Here is a 20,296-nt window from a genome sequence, read left to right on the forward strand (position 1 = left end):
TTGCCTTCTGATGATTACAGTAGTATTTCTAATTATCACCTGGGAAACTACTTCCAGTCCTATATAATTGTGCTAAGGTAATGGTGCCACATTCTTTTGAACAGCTAAGCCTTCTCTTGATTCCTCTTTGGACTGCTGTGTTTATCAAGAGTCCCCAAAGTCAGACATTTTCTCCTCCTCACAAGCTTTCTCTCCTTATGTTTCCGGTCCCTCATATAATCTACCCTGATGCTTAAATAAGTCCATCTATTTCTCTGCCTAGTGTGCTCTGGCTGGCTGTTCACGGATCTCAGGCTCGTGCTCTCTCTCTCTCTCTCTCTCTCTCTCTCTCTCTTTCTCTCTCTCTCTCTCTCTCCTTAGCTGCTCTCCCTGCACCCCATGAAACTTGTCACCTTGTCAATTAAAAGTCTCTTTAAAGTCTTCACAGACATGCTCCTCTGCATGTTGCTTCCCAACCTCTCTACCATCTGCCCTGCCCGCCCAGCCTCATGTGGTTTTTTAACACAGATTTTGTCATGTTGAAGGATTGCAGGCTTCAAGGTCACAGAAAGCAGCCTGTCAGCCATCATCCATCATAGTTTCTCTATATACAAAGATGGGAATCTCCTATGGAAACTGAATAGGCTGTCAGAATTCATTAGATCTTTTAAGAGGGTTTACTTTACAAACTATTATGTTTTCCCTCTGCAATGTGTGATATTGTCTGTGTGCATGGGAGAGGGAAGAGAGAGGTAGGAGGAGAAAAGAGGGGCATGAACCTTTCCTTTAGGGAACAATAAATAAGATCCTTCAGTAATAAAATGTTAGGACGAAATAAACAAATAAAATATTGCCCGTGGTTGCCTTTCCCCAGCTAAAGGAGAGTCACGTGCCACAGAGCGTAAATGTCATCCCTTCAGAGTTCTGGAAATACTTCAGCCTAATGATCTTAGATCTAGTCTCTTCTCTCGTTCCCTCTTCCCACACTCTGATTGTCTACTTTCTTTCTTCCCTTCTTCCTCTTTCCATTTATCAAGGGACTTTTATTAGCCAATTGTGTCATCGAACCACATAGCCAAGAGATTTGTCAAAAACTCGTGATCCATCTACCTCTCTCCCAAGTTCTGGCATCACAGGTGTCTGTGTGGCCACAGATGGCTAATGCCCATATTCTTCTATATCCCCTTTAAACAATGAATACACAAAGTATGTTCTAGGAACTGGCTCTAACCACTGTTTAACCCAAACTCCATAATCCAATGGTCACAAGCACTCTATTTCTCACACTGAGTGACCTGGGGGTGAGCCCTGCCAATTTTGCTGTTTGTATGAGCAATTCACGACATCTCCTTGTGTCTTCACGTGTTTAAAAGAACATAACGGAGCTACTTAGGGTCCTCTTCTCAAAAGTGATTATCTGTATGTATAATACCTGTGTAGGAGGATTCACAGTGTCTTAGTTAGGGTTTGGATTGCTGTGAAGAAACACCATGACCAAGGCAACTCTTACAAAGACAACATTTAATTCGGGCTGGCTTCAGAGGTGGTGTCCATTATCACTGAGGCAGGAGCATGGCAGCACGCAGGCAAGCATGGTGCAGGAGGAACCAAGGATTCTACATGTTCTTCTGAGGGCCTCCAGGAGAAGACTGGCTTTCAGGCAGCTAGAAAGAGGCTCTTAAAGTCCATGCCCACAGTGAAACACATACTTCAACAAGGCCACACCCACTCCAACAAGGCCACACCCACTCCAACAAGGCCACACCTACTCTAACGAGTCCACACCCACTCCAACAAGGCCACACCTACTCTAACAAGTCCACACCCACTCCAAGATCATACCTCCTAATAGTGTCATTCCCTGGGCTAAACATGGATGCCTGTAATTCCAGGCTGTTGGAATTACAGGTAGTTGAGAGTTTCACCACACTGTCTGTCGTGGGAACCAAACACAAATCCTCTGAAAGCAAAGGAAGCTCTCTTCACCTCACCGCTGAGCAAACCCTCCGGTCCTGGGGGATGTGTTTTGAATAACACTAACTCCATCTGTGACCTCTCAATCCTTATAAAATAATATCTCACATGGTACCATCTCTTAACACCTTCCCATTAGAGTCTAGGAGCACATGGGCTCTGGGAAGCAAAGACATTCAGGCCATCGCTCACCATACTTCACACCATCAAATTAGTAAAGAATGAAACCCACCACCCTACTCCAGTCAAGGTCACTAAAGGGAAGTGGATTTCTTTCTCCATTTCCCATAGAGATTTTTAGGTCTGAGCAACCACTCAGATTACATTATAACCCTTCCTTTCTTAAAAAGCAACCTAGTTTCTGAAGTCTGTCGACCCAATAGGGTCAATAGACACAGTGGTAAAAATTCATCTTACTCTGAATGTTTGATTTACTAGACTACCAAATACAACATGCCCTCTGCTTCTTTGACAATAATTTTTATACTTTTATATTGACCTGACATATGCCTAATTATTCTAAGTAAGAAGATAATGAATAATTGACTCCTCCTGGTTCTATGTATTGATGAGAGGAATGGATGTGTGGCATGTGTATTTCATACCACTGCTCATCCAGAAGGGAGATGCACACAGAGGCTCCCCAAATGTGTGTTGACAAAATAATACAGAGGCAAGAGTGTGCTTGGTCGCTTACCTTTCACACATGTTGACCTGCCACTTCTCGGAAACAGAGAGGAAACTGATTCAGCCCCTTTATAGAAACTTAATTTTGTTAAGCCCTCTTTACATGCACAGGTCCCTTTGAGGACTAGACAGCAAGCGTTCTAAGTCCTCTGGGGTGTTCTGGTGACAGCAACATCTCAGCTCTAGATAACGCTCTCTAACCACTCTACCCAATCCACAGGAACCACCCACCCCCAACTCCACACTCCAACCTATCCCCCACTCCATGCCCGATGTGAATCTCCCTACCTCCCTCTCCATGCCCACGTGAACCCCCAGTCCTCACTCCATGCCTTTAGCTTCCATAGTCCCTGTTCCATGCCTCACATGAACCACCCCAGTCACTGCAATATCCGACCCCTGCTCCATACCCACAGAAACTTCCTCAGCCCCATTCCATGCCCCACATGAGACCCTTAGCCCCTACTCTTCATCCCTACCAGAACTTCACCAGCCTGACTCCATTCCCCACATGAACTACCCAAGACCCTTCTCTACACCCTGTATGAGCTCTAAAAAGCTATGATCTCACTTTCCTCCGTGAACTACCCTACCTGAGCTTTCACTCTGATCCTTCACATAAACTACCCCATCCCTATGCTATTCTACTACAGGAATCACCTCAGTCCCTACTGTTCTCCCACAAGGGCCATCTCCAACCCAGTCTTCACAGGAGCTACCCCTGCCCCTGTTCCTCTTCTCTCATAGCCACACCCATCTCTCCACATTCACCCCGAGACCCGCACTCCACTTCCTACTCATGAACTTCTCCATCAACCCACTATATTGTACCAAAGCAGCATTTTTTCAGGTAACTCTTGAAATACTAAAATAAATAGTGGAAAACCTTTAGGCCAAGTAAAACTTTTGTTTTCTTTTTTCTCAAGAACAAAGAAGAGATTTATTAATAACCTCTGTGGCCTACCTTCCGAGTTCATTTTTATGTCAAGAGTTTCTACATTGTTGGTCTTCGACATTCGTAAAATACTAAGTGAGCTGTTGTCAATGAGTTCAGAAAAGGCACTTGGGTGATGTTTTGTAAAAGTTGAAGCTATTTTGGAATGGTAACAGCCACTTCGCAGAGCTCCTCTGACATAGTAGTGGGAGGAAAAATTCAGAACTACCTCAAGTTGGATAAAACCATTTCCAAAGCTATAACCCTTCCAAGAGTGAGCGCATCTATTTTCTTCAAAATGTTGAAGATAGCTGGCATCCTTGTATTCTAAAGTCTAAACAAAAGGAAATCATTTTATTATTGAAAAGAACATAAGGCCTTTGAAGAGTTCTTTTTCCATTGTAATAAGTTCCAAAGAGATGAAACAAAAGTAAAATGTATTTCATTATATTAAAAATAATCCCTAGCTGGAAAGTCTGTTGACTTTATCATGTTGTCATAATATAAGGCCTTCTGAGAGTGTGCTTCCTGAATTCTGTGTGGTGAAGATATCTTTCTTTGTCAAAAGGAAATATATTTATTCCTATGAGAAAAGAGTTCCTTTGGATTTATGACCTTGAAGGCAAATCAATTCTACTGTGCACAACACAATTCTGTGTATTTTGTTTGTACTGTTATATATTTTGAGAGCTATAGAAGATTTCTAGTAACTTTGCTTCCGAACTTCTTAGTGTGGCCTTTAAGTTTTAGCCCACTCAGTGATAGTCTGTAGACTTGAATGCAGAATAATTTTATAAGTATTCACAATCAATAGACCATTAATTAGTTATTAATATAATTATGGTCTTTGACCAGGGAAGCACAGGTTTGTTTTAAACCATCCCTACAAGATGTCCAAATTTAAGCCTAAATTGAAATTGGAGACATTACTCAAATGAGAGAGAATACCAGGATACAAGAAATTTGCATGGGACATAGATAGAAACAAGTGTGTGGGAGGGGATACTTAAATTCAGGCAGAGGGGGAGGGATATCAATACTAATGGAGAGGGAGTACAGAGGGTTAGATAATACTAGGGAGAGCTGAAAAATCCTTAAGAAATCATAATATTTATTTACCTATCATTGTATGTAATACATATAAGTCAGTGTGTGAACACATACATGCTTGTGCATGTGCACATGCACACGCACACACACACACACTCACACACTCACACACTCACACACTCACACAACTACTTATGCAAAATACCAGGCATAACAAACCACTTTTCAAATTGTTGGGAATCAAAGACTCTCAACCACCAAAAAAAATATAGACTATTGCTATTATCCTCGGTTGCTTCCCAGAGGTTTAAAGTTAACTTCCTATAAAAGAAGATGCTATGTATTTCCAACACAAAACCTGTAGGATCTGAGCCAACTCTAACTTGAAAGCCTCCTTCCTAAGGGAGGACTAGCTCTCCTGGTACAGATGATGCTATACAAGATTCTGAAGGAGGGAAGCAACCAATAGATCAACCCAACTGTCATGCCTATGAAACACAACCAAGACCAGCATGGCACAATAACCGTAAGGGTGCCATAGTGGCACCCATGTCTTGGCAGTAACCAACAGCTCTCTAATTGGACTTAAGTCCTACTTAATAGGCAGAGAATCATGCCTACTTGATAGGTAGAATATACTACCTGGGCTAATGCAGACATGAATTTTAGCAAACAACCTATTATTGCTACTTTACTAAATCAATACAATAACCAACTGCATTCTAAATTTATATCCTCATACCCACTGATGAGTATAGCTGTCAACCCTCACCAAAGAAGCCTCTCTTTGTGATAGATGGAGATTACAGAAAACTACAATGGTCCAAAAGCAGAGAACACATGATAGCAGAGAGCCCAGTCCCTGTGTATGCATCTATAACATAATTCCTGCCCACCTAAGGCTCAGAGAGCTTCTTAGTAGATGAGGGTAGAAAGATATCAAAGTTATAGGACCATGAAATCATCAGTGAAAATGTGTTTCCTAGAAATTTCAGGGATAATACACCTGCAATATCTCAACCACATGGCTATCTAACCAAGACCTGAAGAAGTATAATATATATATATAATAAATATAAGATAATGTAATTAATATTATATAATATGTATACATATAATACAGCATACATATAGTTATGCAGGTAGTTACATATACATGTGTGTGTTTATGTTTGTATGTGTGCGTGTGTGTGTGCGTGTGTGTGTGTACGTGTGTGTGTGTCCATGGACTGGCAATGACTTGAACTCTTCTAAAGTGCTGACAAAAAATACATTTGTCAACATACCAGACTCTGAAAGTTGTATTCTATGGCAAGAATTTTGTAATAAATGTCAAGATGGTAAATTAGAGCAGTATTTTAGGAGCCTCAAAGTGTTATAAAAAGGTAAAAAAGAATGAATTCTAGTAGAATAGTGTTTTAATTAATTATATAATCAAATAGGCCATGTGTCAAGATGTATCTATGAGATATCAAAAGATACCTATGTAATAGCTATGAGAAGAGCATTTCAGAAGAGGAATGATCCAGAAGGATCTAACTTAACAGCATAGTTGGATGTCAGTGGCACCACATAGGGACAACAAGACAGAGCACAGTATTCAGATCTTGTGGGGCCTGAGGCAATCTGGAACTCACCAGAGAAGATTAGAAATATAAATGTGGCTAGGAACAGTTCTGTGGTTGTGTGCTGGCCTAGCATGAGCAGGCTTTTCATTTCATAGTCAACATGGGACCACACATGCACATTAAAGAGAGAGAGAGAGAGAGAGAGAGAGAGAGAGAGAGAGAGAGAGAGAGAGAGGAAGGAGGAGGAGGAGGAGGAAGAGGAAGAGGAGGAGGAGGAGGAGGAGGAGGAGGAGGAGGAGGAGGAAGGAAGAAGAAGAAGAAGAAGAAGAAGAAGAAGAAGAAGAAGAAGAAGAAGAAGAAGAAGAAGAAGAAGAAGAAGAAGAAGAAGAAAGGAAAGAAAGAAAGAAAGAAAGAAAGAAAGAAAGAAAGAAAGAAAAAGTTAAAGCTAAAGCTGTTCTTTGTTATTTTCAACTCAACAAAATCGTGTTGCCATTTTGAGGATGTCCAATGGACACATCTAGAACTAGGCTGAGAAGTTTGAAGGGTCCATAGAAGGTAGCAGCAGCATAAGGATGGTTGGAAGTGCTTGCATTCTGAGTGTGTTTTAAGGTAACTGTCACTGTAAGTTAGACATGAGGAGTGAGAGGAAGTGGAGGGTTAGATGATCTCAAGCTTCTTGGCTTCAAGAACTGTCACTATGAAACTGCCATCAAAGTAGGAAGGACTGATTGAGGCATTAGATTGCGGTTGGGCTGGAAACTAATGTTTGTAAAGTTTCCACTTGAAACACCCATTGGATGTCCAAGCAGCACTGGGAAATGCACCATGAGATGTAGATTGCAGAACTCAGAGGAAAATGAGTATGTAAATGAAAAATGGTGTAAACACTTACAACCTGAGCGATGAGAGCAGACCAGTAAGGGGGTAGAAACAAAGAAAGAGTGGAGCAAAGGCCTGACTGACTCGTGCACCAGCCAATGTGGACAGTGAGAAAGCAGGTAAAGAAGACGGAAGGTTACGACTCACAGTGACTAGTGCATTAAATGCTGACACCAGGGCACATAAAATAGGAACTGAAAGACACATCATTTTGAATAATGGGGTCGAGCCATGCCATTGGTGACTGATAAGAGCTGAATTTGGGTGCTAAGACCAAAATATAATTATTAAGAATATGCTCTGTAATATGCCCAGAAATACTCTGTGGCACCAAGAACATTAAACTGTCAGGATAAAGGCACTAGGTAGACACCAGTTTATTCTCCACGTTCAATGAATTCTACAGGTGTTATTCTCAGGAATGGGACCTCGTTGTCAGTTGGTAGAAAGCAACCAACAGCCTCCGCAACTTTCCGGGATGTTTAGAGTTTCCCATGTGACCCCTGTAGCCACTAGTTCTATGAGGAATGAACAAATCCTGATTTTGGATCTTTATTTGGTGACGGGAGAGGTCCACTTAGGGCTCTGCCTCCTCCGATATTTGTAGAGTTCATTTAGATTGTCTTCACATACGGATAAATATTATGCAGCCTCTACTGTATTAGGTTTCCTTACTATTCCTTAAATGGCCTCTTCCTATGTTCCCTCCTTCATGCCCCTCCCCAGTTGATTGTCCTGTTCCAGTGATTCTTTCTTCATCCATTTACAACTGTCTATTCTGTTTCCCTTTCCTAGGGAGATCTACCTACACTCACACGTGCGCGCATACGTACACACACACACACACACACACACACACACACACACACACACAATTCCATTACTCTATGGTTCTATGGTCTGCAGCTTGCTTATCTTTGACTTAACTGCTAATGTCCACCGATAATTGTATTTCTGAGTCTGAATTAGCTCTCTCAAGATGACTTTTTATTTTCCTATTTTTCGCCCATGTACCTGGGAATTTCCTAGTTTCATTCTTGTTAACAGCTGAGTAATATTTCAAGTGTGCAAACGAGCATTTTATTGACACATCCATCTGTTGAGGGACAGGTTGTTTCTAATTTCTGGCTATTTATAAATACAGCAGTCGTGGGCATGATTGAGCAAGTGTCTCTGTGGTAGGACGAACTATCCTTTGGAGTGTTCTTGGTCTTGGAAAGGACTCTACAAGTCAACAAAAGAGAAAGGCAAATAACAACCCATCAACCCTTTGGTCAATGGTGGTGTCTTGCCTGCAGGATATGATAGTGCAATGGTGTCACCAGGCTTGGGGGCATAAGCCACCAAGACTGATTTGACCTAATTTTTACTCCATGAGATGACACCCATACCCAACACTGCCTGCATAACCAAGGACCTGAGACTAGATAGCATGGGGACCTAGGAAAATCAACTACTACTGTTCTACTAAAAGAAGTTAGAAATAAAATGGCTCCCAATGTCATTCTTCTACATTCATAGATTAGTCCCTCGCTCAGCCATCATCAGAGATACTTTCTACTGTAGCAGAGGACAGAGACCATGGCCAGAAAAGTATTCAGAATGAGAGACCTTGGACCACTCAACACTAAATGGGATGTCTTTATCAATCCCCGATCCTCAAAGCTCAGGGAACTCTGTGGAAGAGGCTGAAAGAGTTTAAGAGCCAGAGGGAGTAGAGGACATCAGGAAACAGAGCCTTCCCAACACAGCACAACGGAAGCACACATGAGCTCACAGTGACTAAGGCAGCATGCAGAGGGTCGGCATGTGTCTGCAGCAGAGGGCATGCTAGGACTGAAAGGAGAAGTGGACTCATGTCCCATTCCCTAACCCAGAAGAAAGCTGCAATGGATAATCACTTGCAAGTGAAAAATGAGTTTTCGACAAGGGAGTCTTACTGGGGAAAAGAAACTGTTTTTAAGGGTAGACCCCATGGCCAACCCAAGAGTATCTTTGGATGTCACTTAACTCATCATGTTAGGTCAGATCTCTCTCTCTCTCTCTCTCTCTCTCTCTCTCTCTCTCTCTCTCTCTCTCTGTCTCTCTCTCTCTGTCTCTCTCTCTCTGTCTGTCTCTCCCTCCCTCCCTCCCTCCCTCCCTCCCGGTCTTTTGTGAATACATTATAGATTCTAATCTTATGGGTGTTTTTCATACAATTGGTGATTGGACATACAAGCAAGTGGGCTTTGGTATCTTACTTGTTTCTTATCCTTTCCTGGGTTATTTTCCTTCTCTTTAGTTGTTTTTTTCCTGATTTTTTTAACTTACTATATTTTATTTTTATTCCATAGAAGCCTTTTGTTTTCCAAGAAGAGACAGAAAGGGAGGTAGATCCAGAAGGAGGGGAAAGCATACTCAGGATATATTAATATAAAAAAAAATCTGTGTTCTGTTTTTAATAAAAATAAAAAATTAGTTTAGAAATGTTAAAAGGAACTCATATTTTTATGGGAAGAGTTATCACTTTGCCAATTTTTTGTCGGTGCTATTAATATAGTCCCTTTCTGGTTAGTGAGTCATTTAATTGCTCATAAATAAGAAAAAAGAAAGAAACAGAAAAGTTGTAAGAAAAACTTTTGATAGGCACTAAACAAATATGAAAGGAAAAAATACCCCTTAGAATCTTAGGAAAAGATCTATTTTTCTTTCTATGAACATATTTAAACGCTCTTTTATGTTACCCTCTTACTTCTTAGCATACCCAATTGTTAAGTCACTCCCCAGTAGCCAGTTTGGAAAGAGGTTGGTAACTATTTGTGCCCCCATGTTCCTGTGACCCCAGCCATTTACTGGCTGAGGAAGAAGGATTTCCCAGAGCCACCCCGGACCAAAAGTAAGAGGTCTTAAAAAAGAAGACTGAAAGCTATTCTGTATTTCTTGGACACAGGGATCCCAGAACTTATAGCTATTTCCTCATTGTACTGACACCTGGAATGCCTTCCACAGCTTGTCCTTGAGATATCTAAATAATGTGAGGCTAATGCATGTGCATTTTCCACTTCAGTTTCGCTGCACTCTTTTCTCTAAAACTGATACTTATACATTTTACAAACATGGGTTTTTAATTTGTGTGTATGTTTCGTGTGCATTCTCATTGCATATATATACATATGTATGTGTGTGATCTTGTGTGTTTGTGTGTGTGTCTCTCTGTGTGTGTCTGTGTGTGTTTTGTGTATGTGTGTATGTGTGTGTATGCACGTGTGTGTGTACGTGTGTGTATGTGGGTGTATTGTGTATGTATGTGTCTGTGTGTATGCATGTGTGTGTGTGTCTGTGTATGTGTCTGTGTCTGTGTGTATGTGTGTGTATATGTGTGTGTCTGTGTCTGTGTGTGTATGTGTGTGTATGTGTGTGTATGTGTGAGTGTATGTGTATGTGTGAGTGTGTGTGAGTATGTATGTGTGTGTATGTGTGAGTGTGTATGTGTGTGTTTGTGGGTGTATGTGTGTGTATGTGTGTTTATGTGTGTGTATGTGTGTATGTGTATGTATGTGTATGTGTGTATGTGTGTATGTATGTGTGTGTATGTGTGTATGAATGTGTGTATGTGTGTGTATATGTATGTGTGTATCTCTGTGTGTGTGTGTGTGTGTGTGTGTGTGTGCATTTGAGGGAAGAGATTATTATTCAATGTCCTCTTCCATCCTCATTATCCATTTTGAACTAAAGACCCTCACTGAACCTTGGGCTTTCCTGATTTGGAAGTGAGTGCTAGCAAGGCAGAGAACTTAGACACCCTCCTGCTTCCCTTTCCCCATGCTGAGATCTGAGACACGCCCCACTCTGCCTGGCTGTTTAAATGGGTCCTGTTCCTCACACTTACACAGCACCCCAAATCTGGCTTCCAAACACACGTTTCTGCTTCTAGCCACACACTTACCGATGTTAATAGCATTATTTCATGAGAGTGGATGGTTTTGAATGCTATTCTTTCTTAAACCTCTCATCTTTTCTGATGGCTGCGGAACAGCAGAAGTCAGAGTCCTCAGAACACTTGGGCCCAATAAAGAACACAGTGTAATACTGTTGTCATTCAAGGCTACATTTTAAATCTAACTCAATAGGAAGTGTTTGTCTTCCTATTACTTCCTGGACCGATTTCTCCCATCCATCTTCCTTTCATTATTGTTCTGTAAATTTAGAGAACTCGCAGTAAATGTCCTTGTGTGGTTTCTCATGCATCTGGAGACATCTGAGCTCAATCTGACTGTGTCTTAAATACCATGTGGCACTGAACATGAATTAAGGTTCTTAATTTTCCCCAGTGCAGAAGTGTATCTAGTTTTATATCTAGAGAATCAAAGGGCATTAGAATAAAAATGTGGGCTTGGACACAGATCGCTAGACATGGATCTGCTGCGCTTCCAATAAAACTGAGGGTGCATTAGTCTCCAAAATCATTAATCATTATTACAACCAATCAGTATCTGTTCATGTTTTTCAAAGCTATTGGGAAAGTCGGAATTCGGTTGTTCTGAAAAATCTAATTTGAGTTTAGTTTTCTTCCCACTGAATCACTTTGTTTTCCTGAAGCAAACAATACATGTTTTCCCGGCTTCCCAGCTGGTAGTAAAAACTAATGACTCTATCTGAATATGGAATTACACTGCTTCCCTCCCCCCCTCCCCCCCACACACGCATAAAAAAATATATATGTGTTTGTTGGGTGAGAAGAAATAGATTATACAGTTTGCACATTGCCATGCCGCTGTCGATATCTCTGGACATTACTTAGTAGCTATTAGAACAAGAAGGGTCAAGCAGAGAGGAAGAAATCATGTTCAGAACAACTTACGTGTGTAAACTGCTCAGCGTCCACGGACCTAGCACAGAGCAAGCCATGAAGCTCGGTGGGAACCCTCTGTTTGCCGTGTTTGTTTCTGTAGCGGGGTTCTGTTTCCCGGTTGGGCACTATACATCTGCTTTCCTTGTCGGTATGTCCCATGTCTCCATAAGACATCGCAGAAGTCATTTAGAACACCCATGGCTCAGCACAAATCGATCCCAATCCCAGAGAGCACAGTGACCTCTGACCCGATGACGTCAGGGGTGATGTCCCACGTCTGTGTGAAGAAGCTCCAGGTTGATTCCGGGTCACCTTCATTGCGGAGTGGCGCTCCCAGCACCTTATGCGGAGTATAATTTTGCATTCTACAGTTAGGTGATGACGTAAAAGCAAAAAAACATCAAAGTAGGGACGGCAAGATATGTTAAAACGCATGGAGGTTTCTCCGTGCATTATGTAACAGTTTTCTGTCCTTTTCCTAATTATTAAAGCATTGGTAATTATGACCTTCATCTTAAATGCGAGCAGCAGTCGCATACAGTAACAAATCCTGGGAATTTTCTTGGTGTGGCGTCATCATCGTAATGTCAGTGGGGATTATGGTCCGCTCTCTTATTTGATGGCAGAAATGTTAAATGAGAAGAACAAAGTGAAAGCTTATTTTAGAAGACTAGGTTTGGGATATAAAGGCAACGACTGTGACCGGTGACTCCATTGATTGCCGAGATGGATTCCGGTGGACTGCGGGCTCAGAGGCTGTTCCCTCCTTCCTACCTCTCCATGTCCTTCAGACACGAAGCAGAAAGAGCCAAGAAAAAAAAAATAAATGGAAAAATAAACATAGACATTAGTAATTAGTACAGTTTTATTCAAGTACACTGGGGTAAAGTATTTCTGATAAATGTCCTTAGAGACAACTTAACTGTTAAAAATTATGGTGACATTTTCTTTCACTTGGAGCTGGGATTTTTTTTTTTTATTCCAGGCCCCTTTCTGAATGATCAATGTAGCTTTAATCTATTAATTTATGCAGAACAGTTACTTGGGTCTGTGCCAGGACAAAATGCATAGTGCCTGTGACTTGCCCATGGCATGCACCTTTCATAGTTCTGGCCTCTGGAGTCTGAGGACAAGGTTCCAGCAGGTTCATCCTGGCAAGGGTGCATTCGCTCATATTTGGCACTTGTGCGCTGTGCTCTTATGAGCTGGCAGAAGCCCAGGTTTCTTCTAGAGCTTCGGAATGTTTCTGTGGGATTGGAGATGGTTCTGTACCGCGGAGGCTGTCCTAGAACTCTCATCCTCCTGAGTCTCTCTAGTAGTGCCGAGATGACAGGTCAGCCCCCTCGTGGCCACTTGTGGCCTCATTATTAAGGACAAAAAAACATCTCACTGATAGACACTGTCCCTTTATCAAGTCACTAGTCCCCAAAGCCATACGTGTTACTACTTTGGGGCTAGGATTTTTATTTATGACCTTGGGTAGACACACATTCACAGCACGGCAGGGAGTTGATCTCCAGTTGGGAAAAAGAAGACTGAAAAGACGAAAATGTGTACACATGTTCTTATTTTGGTGACATATCTCTTCTTTCTGTATCCTCAAATTATCATCAACCCAGTCGCATTCGCCTTCTGTATTTCTAATTGTGTATCTGTACACTTACCACTTTCCTGCGTATAGAATAGCAGTCATTTTTTGGGGCTGTTCTTCTGAAGTGAATCCTAGATTTGAAGAAAGGGGATTAAGTAATGAAGGCTCCCAATGCTCCTTAGAGCAGTTTGTCTCTCTGGAAGGACCTGAGGGTAAAGAAAGGCCAAGCCTATGTCATGTAAAGTGTCACTCCTGAGGAAGACTTCATGACTCTTTTTTCTTTAATTTTTCAGGCCGAACAGGACAATGGCCACCCGCTGCCCGCCTTTGCTAGTCTACACATCGAGATACTGGACGAAAATAATCAGAGTCCATACTTCACAATGCCCAGCTATCAAGGCTACATCCTGGAATCTGCCCCAGTGGGAGCCACCATTTCTGAGAGCCTGAACTTAACCACGCCTCTGAGAATTGTAGCTCTGGACAAAGACATAGAAGACGTAAGTTCTGGGGCTGTCTCGGCAATGACCTGTTGATATCACCATCTGTGTTTATCCCAAGTAGAACAGAACAATAGCTACACAAAGTCCAGAGCGAAGGAAGAGCAAAGTCAGCGTATCGAATCTTAGTGCTGTAGTTTAATTCCACGTCAGAGGTATTTGTTTTTAAAGGGTGTTTAGTTTAATGGCTGTTCATGTAGCTGTTCAGTCTAAGAAAGCCAATGAATTGTCGTTCTCTTGGTGCTTACCAAAGCACCAGGGTGATCTTTCGTGCTAATATAAATCGAAAACTGTTCTGATGTGTGATGGGGGAAAAAATAATGGCATGGCAAAGAGAATATCAAGCCATGTAAGCATGACTAAGGGGAGGCCATGCTTCCTGGCAATTGGGAAGACCTCAGATCAGATTCTGAGTGCCCACATAAAGGAAATCTACCCAATGCTTATCCCCAGGCCAGCAAAAGACCCTTTACTCTCAGGTGTAGCAGAAGTAACAGACTTTGACCTCTGTCCTCTGTGTGTGGCTGCATAACCATACCTGGGTCTGTGTTCATGTATGCCACCCGTACACAGAAGCCAGTGTATTTCCATACTCCACACATGCAACACTGACATACGCACTCCACCTACACACACCACTCACACATGCCACATCTACACACACATGTATGACACACGCAAGCGTGCAGACACAAATGAATAAAGACAACAAAAAAAGTAAAACCAAACACCGAGAGTTAGTTATTTAAGAAAAACTATTTCTGAAAGCAGTCCCCTGTGGCATCTTGGAGTTTTCTTCCACTGGGGTGACAAGTTATTAAGGAAGACAGCTTGGCGGTCATAGACCCATGCATAGTTCAGCTAGTGGCTGGTGACGTTTCCATTCCTGCAGGTCACGTACAGCTGACTTCTGGTCTTCTAGTATTGACCCTGCTGTTATGAGTGGGAAACAGTCCAGCTAGGCAAAAACGAGAGTGATTTATTCCATTGGCCACAGAGATTTTTATATGAAGACTGGACAGAAAATCCATGCCACTCAACCCCGAGTCCTCCAGGAACTTATGGAGGGAGAGGCAGAGCAAGGACATCATATTTTATAGCAGAAATGAATGTGACACCTTAGTAGCCAAAAGTCTAATATAATATTAACAGTGATAGCATGTTACCGGTAGAATTGGGGAGTGCAGCATAGCCCTGAGGAGGCATGAGGCCCCAGAGTTGTCCTGATTCCCTAATCCACTTTGAGTTCCTCCCTCCTCCTGTTTCTACCTCACAAGCCCTGGATGACAGCCCTATACCACCACACCTGGTGCTAACTTTTTAAATTTTTAACTGACAAATGTGAAGATCTCATTTGTGTCTAAATGGACGGCACTGCTGTAGAATGTCCTTAAATTTTTCATCGCACCAGAGGTTTGTCCTTGCAGTCAGGTTCCTTGGAGACTGACAACTCCTGTGCCTCCCCCCATACACCCCTTCCTGCTAAGTGTTCTCTCTGCTCTTGGGCTTTAGACTTATCTTTCTGATGCTGGTCTAGACTTTTGCTTCTTCTACTTCTGTTTGTTTCTTCTATTTTTTTAATTTATTTATTTATTTACATCCCAAATGCTGGTCCCTTCCCAGACTCCCCTCACACAGGGACTCCCCATCACCCCTTCCCTCCTCCTCCTAGAGGGCAGCAGCCTGCCCTGGGTCTCCTCCCAACCTGACACACCAAGTCTCTGCAGGATAGGTGAATCCTTTTTCCTACTGAGGCAAGACAAGCAGCCAGCCCTGTTGGGAGCTTGTCTGCATTTATGGGAACAAAAAAAATAAATCACGAAACAGATATTAGTATGCTTGAAGATAGATATTTGTCTGGATCATTTGGTTCTTTTCTTCCATACATCTTTGTCGTTGTTGTTTCCTCCTCCTCCTCCTCCTCCTCCTCCTCCTCCTCCTCCTCCTTCTTCTCCTTCTTCTCCTTCTTTTCTTTTCTTCTTCTCCTTCTTTCCTTCTCCTTCTCCTTCCCCTTCCCCTTCCCCTTCTTCCCCTTCCTTCTCCTCCTCCTCCTCCTCCTCCTCCTCCTCCTCCTCCTCCTCCTCCTCCTCCTCCTCCTCCTCCTTTTTTTTTAAAGTCTAGTCATTATCCCCCGGGTCCACTGTTCCTCATCACATACTTTCAACCCTGTCTCCAAGAAGATGTCCCCACACCCCCACCCCCTCCCTACCAGACCTCCCCACTTCCTGGGGCCCCAAGTTTCTCAAGGGTTAGGTGCATCTTCTCTCACCGAGGCCAGATCAGGCAGTTCTTCTGTATATGTGTCAGGGGCCTCATATCAGCTGGTGTTTGCTTCCTGGTTGGTGGCTCAGTGTCTGAGAGATCTCAGGGGTACAGATTAGTTGAGACTGCTGGTCTTCCTATAGGATCTCCCTCCTCCTCAGCCTCTTCCAGCTTTCCCCTAATTCAACCACAGGGGTCCCTCAGCTTCTGTCCATTGGTTGGGTGTAAGCATCTGCATCTGCCTCTGTCAGCTGCTTGTTGGGCCTCTTGGAGGGCAGCCATGTTAGGCTCCTGTCTGTAAGCACATCATAGCATGAGAAATAGTGTCAGGCCTTGGGGCCTCCCCTTGAGATAGATCTCAATTTGGGCCTGTCCCTGGATTTCCTTTCCCTCAGGCTCTTCTCCGTTTTTGTTCCTGCAGCCCAAGCATCTTTTTAAACAAGAAATTAGTTTTGCTAGCAGTTTCTAAATATCTATACTATATATATATATATATATATATATATATATATATATATATATAGTGTGTGTGTGTGTGTGTGTGTGTGTGTGTGTGTGTGTTATTTCAAATTACCATCAAGTCGTTATTAGCTAGAAGCTATTGCTCTGAGAGGCTAGAATAGCCAGCCCAGAGCCAGGTCTAATTCAGACCCATAGATATGAGTGACCTCAAGCAGATACTAATATAAAGAGAGATTGGCCTCAAGCAAGAGAAACCAGAGCTCAGTGCAGGAGTAGATTCCTTTGGGCTGCTTCAGACACGGTTAAGGCTAAGGGCAAGCCAATGGTCTAGCCAACTGGATCTATTCCTACAGATGGTAAATTTGCATTCTTCTTCCTATCAAGAAAAAGTGAGGCAAGATGTTAGGAAATAAGATACAAGCATGCTGAGTTAAACTATCATTCCCAGTGTGGACCTAGGGTTTAAATGTATCCTGAGCATCTTTGTAAGACTGAAAAATTGCTAAGTAGTATGTCCTTGTACCAGTCTATATCTTTTATAGATCAGTGTCTACACATACATGAAATGCTTGCTTATATAATATATTCTTGCCAGTATAGTTTTAAAAATGGTTCTTTCTGTAAGAACATCATGAGATGCACAAGGTTTGCAGCAAACACATGGAGACCACCATCCTTCAAGGGGCAAAGCCAGGAGAAGCTGAGTGTTGATTTCTCTATTGCAAGATATTATTCATTGGCTTGTTTAAGGATGGTAAATCACCAACAATTCAATATATGAGTGTTGATGTTTTATGATATTTAATTAATACGTTTTAAGGTATCTTGTACCCATAAGTAGATACTTATAAAATATAATTCTATCGCAGATATGTCAAAGTTCTGAGAGAAGATGATTGGATATCTTACGGATGATATTGTTAGTTTAAGTGTACTTTATGCTTCTTTTTTACTATTGTGTATTTACACGTTGGGCATGCTGACCTTTATGTTAACTGTGCCAATTTCATGTTTAATTTGCATACAGGTGCCACCTGGTGGAGTTCCTGTAGGTACCAGGCTGTTGGTTTTGTGGTTGCTGGTTGCCGTGGACCATTTCTAGTTCTTTCTCTTTCCCAATAAAACGTTATTATCATTTAGTATCACAAGTGATAATCTAGTCCACAAATGCTCTGTCAAATGTCATTTAAATATTACTGATTTTGGAAATTCGTCATGGCATTTCTTTGCTAAAAGTTTCTAAATTTGAGATACAATAGTATCGATCTAGGTGCTTTCGGACTCTACTGCTCACTTATTAAAACTGACAAGTTAGATTTGATTTTTATCATTTTCTGCCATTCTTTGTGATGTGCATATATGCACATGAATATGCATACATGTGTACATGCACATATATACATACGTTTTGTGTGCACATATGCAAACATGCATATCATCTTGCATGCCTATGATGACCTTTTGATTCATTTAAATGTCTGTTTTCTAATCTTATGAACTACCATGTGAACACAGGTCTATACAATGAGGGTTTATTTAATATTTTACTTTACGTTCAAATACTTATTTACCACTTTTGTATATACTTTTGCTTTTGTATTGATTGCTTTTCCTGATTTTGTGAGTGAATTGGAGTTTATTTTACCCTACACCAGTTTACAAAGCAGTACACTAATAAATTGTGTTTTGGTGTGTACTCCAAAGGTGTTTGGGGGTAAAATAAATTGCATATCGTTTGATAGGAGAAAATATTACTCATTAATAAATTCTCTATATTTAACAAACTGAAGTTCATTTTAGAGTCATGACTGCTACATGAACTCTTCTAGCCTTGTGGGAAAAGAGGTCCAGGTATCATATGTCTGAGCATAAAATCTCCTGGCTCTGTGGAAAATATGCCCTCACATCTTACTTTGTGAAGCAGAAGTCTAGACTCTTAATGTGGTTCAAGGAATTACAGACACATAAATATTCCCTGAACTTGACTCTTTAACTATAGGAAAATTTAATTAAACTTATGAACTCAAAACTTTGACATCATAATGCAGATTGTCAAAGGAAGATCTGAAATTTATGAGAAAGGGGGTACTTGACCTAAAGTAAAGATTATTTCTTGGCATATTTAAAGTATTGCTGGTCAAGAAAGACGAAGCGTGTAGCTATAAAATTCTTACAGCACTAGTGTTGTTTTGTCAACACCCATACACCGAAATCTGTTACTGAAATCATATGACATTTTTATTCAAGACATTAAAAACATAACTTATTTCATAATTCAGCATTCACCTTAAAATCAACCTAAACTGTTAATGCATAAGTGACAATTGGCTTAGTATTTCCAAATCTGTCCAAAAATGTTTGTTTCTAAAGGTATTTAGCAATAGCATTTACACACCTTTTATAGGGATATAAAAGATTCCTACTGTCAATAAACATAAATGTCAAGGAAACTCTATTTTATTAAAAGAGTAACTGAGGAACAGGCAGTGTGAGTTGAAGTGCGCCCTGTGACGTTATAGGTCCATGTAAGGCGGTAATAGGCAGTGCTAGGAGATACGGTGTTCATCTATGGTCAGTTTCTAGTAAAAGACTTAAGACACTAATACACAGAGATGATCAGAATCTCATGTTGCTGTATACAGAGAGGTGTGCACTACTTCAAATGAGTAGCATCTGACAAGGAAAAATCATTGCATCCTCATATAATTAGCCAAAGAAAATGGTACCTTTTAGAACAAATTATATTTTACTAAAGTCACATAAACACACCAAGGGTGACAAGTTAATATTCCTGGAATTACCATATTACCACTGTGCTGGCATGTGACTGTATTAATGACGGTACCTCCCAAACCTATAGTTAATGGAAGAGAGTGACCTGAAGGAAAGTGTAGGTAAAAAGAGAGAAGAGATTGATGGGAGATAGGAACTGAAAGGAAGAAGTGCATAGCTGTTACACAAACATCATGTCAAAGCCCACATACCCACACCATAGGAGCTTGCAGTCATGAGTAAAACGTGTCAGGAGGCAATTTTGGTAACACACCTAGAGGACAGGAAATAATGTTCATTTTAAAGTATTGTAATTCCATAAAATTCAAAAATAAACACTGAAAAGTTGCAGACATTCACTCACTTGGGAAACTAAGCTCACTGTTTTTGATCACCTTTAAATTCATCACTGGATTTCACAAAAATTGATAGTGCTGTTTGAGAAACGAATTCTCAAGAATGTGGATCAATCTTTCATAAATCGTTTCATTTTTCGAAATTAATATAGTTCTTCAATCGATGGAACCTACGTTCTAGTCATGCCAATAACATGGCTCAAAGTACTAAAATGTAGTCAGACAGAAGACCCCGTGGAGATATCAGAGTACCGGGTCATGGCTTGTATGGTTTAATAGATTTGATTATTTAAAAATCGATTGACAAAGAAATTCCATCTCCATAGTATTCCCTCTTTATTATTCTGAAATGAAAATATAAAGCCAATCTGAGGGGGTTGGAGAGGTGGCTCAGTGGTTAAGAGCACTGACAGTTCTTCCAGAGGTCCTAAGTTCAATTCCCAGCAACCAC

At 41.3% G+C, this 20,296-nt stretch overlaps 1 protein-coding gene across 1 annotated transcript in view; it reads left to right on the top strand.

Moving 5' to 3' along the window:
* LOC116913192 (protocadherin-15-like) overlaps window positions 1-20,296 on the top strand; it is a 299,819-nt gene that overhangs the window by 128,582 nt on the left and 150,941 nt on the right. The window contains 2 exon segments of the mRNA XM_032917385.1: window positions 13,787-13,993; window positions 17,745-17,779. Of these exon segments, the coding sequence (XP_032773276.1) occupies window positions 13,787-13,993; window positions 17,745-17,779 (242 nt within the window).

The sequence above is a fragment of the Rattus rattus genome, chromosome 12 (assembly GCF_011064425.1).
Source record: "Rattus rattus isolate New Zealand chromosome 12, Rrattus_CSIRO_v1, whole genome shotgun sequence".
Classification (NCBI taxonomy): domain Eukaryota; kingdom Metazoa; phylum Chordata; class Mammalia; order Rodentia; family Muridae; genus Rattus; species Rattus rattus.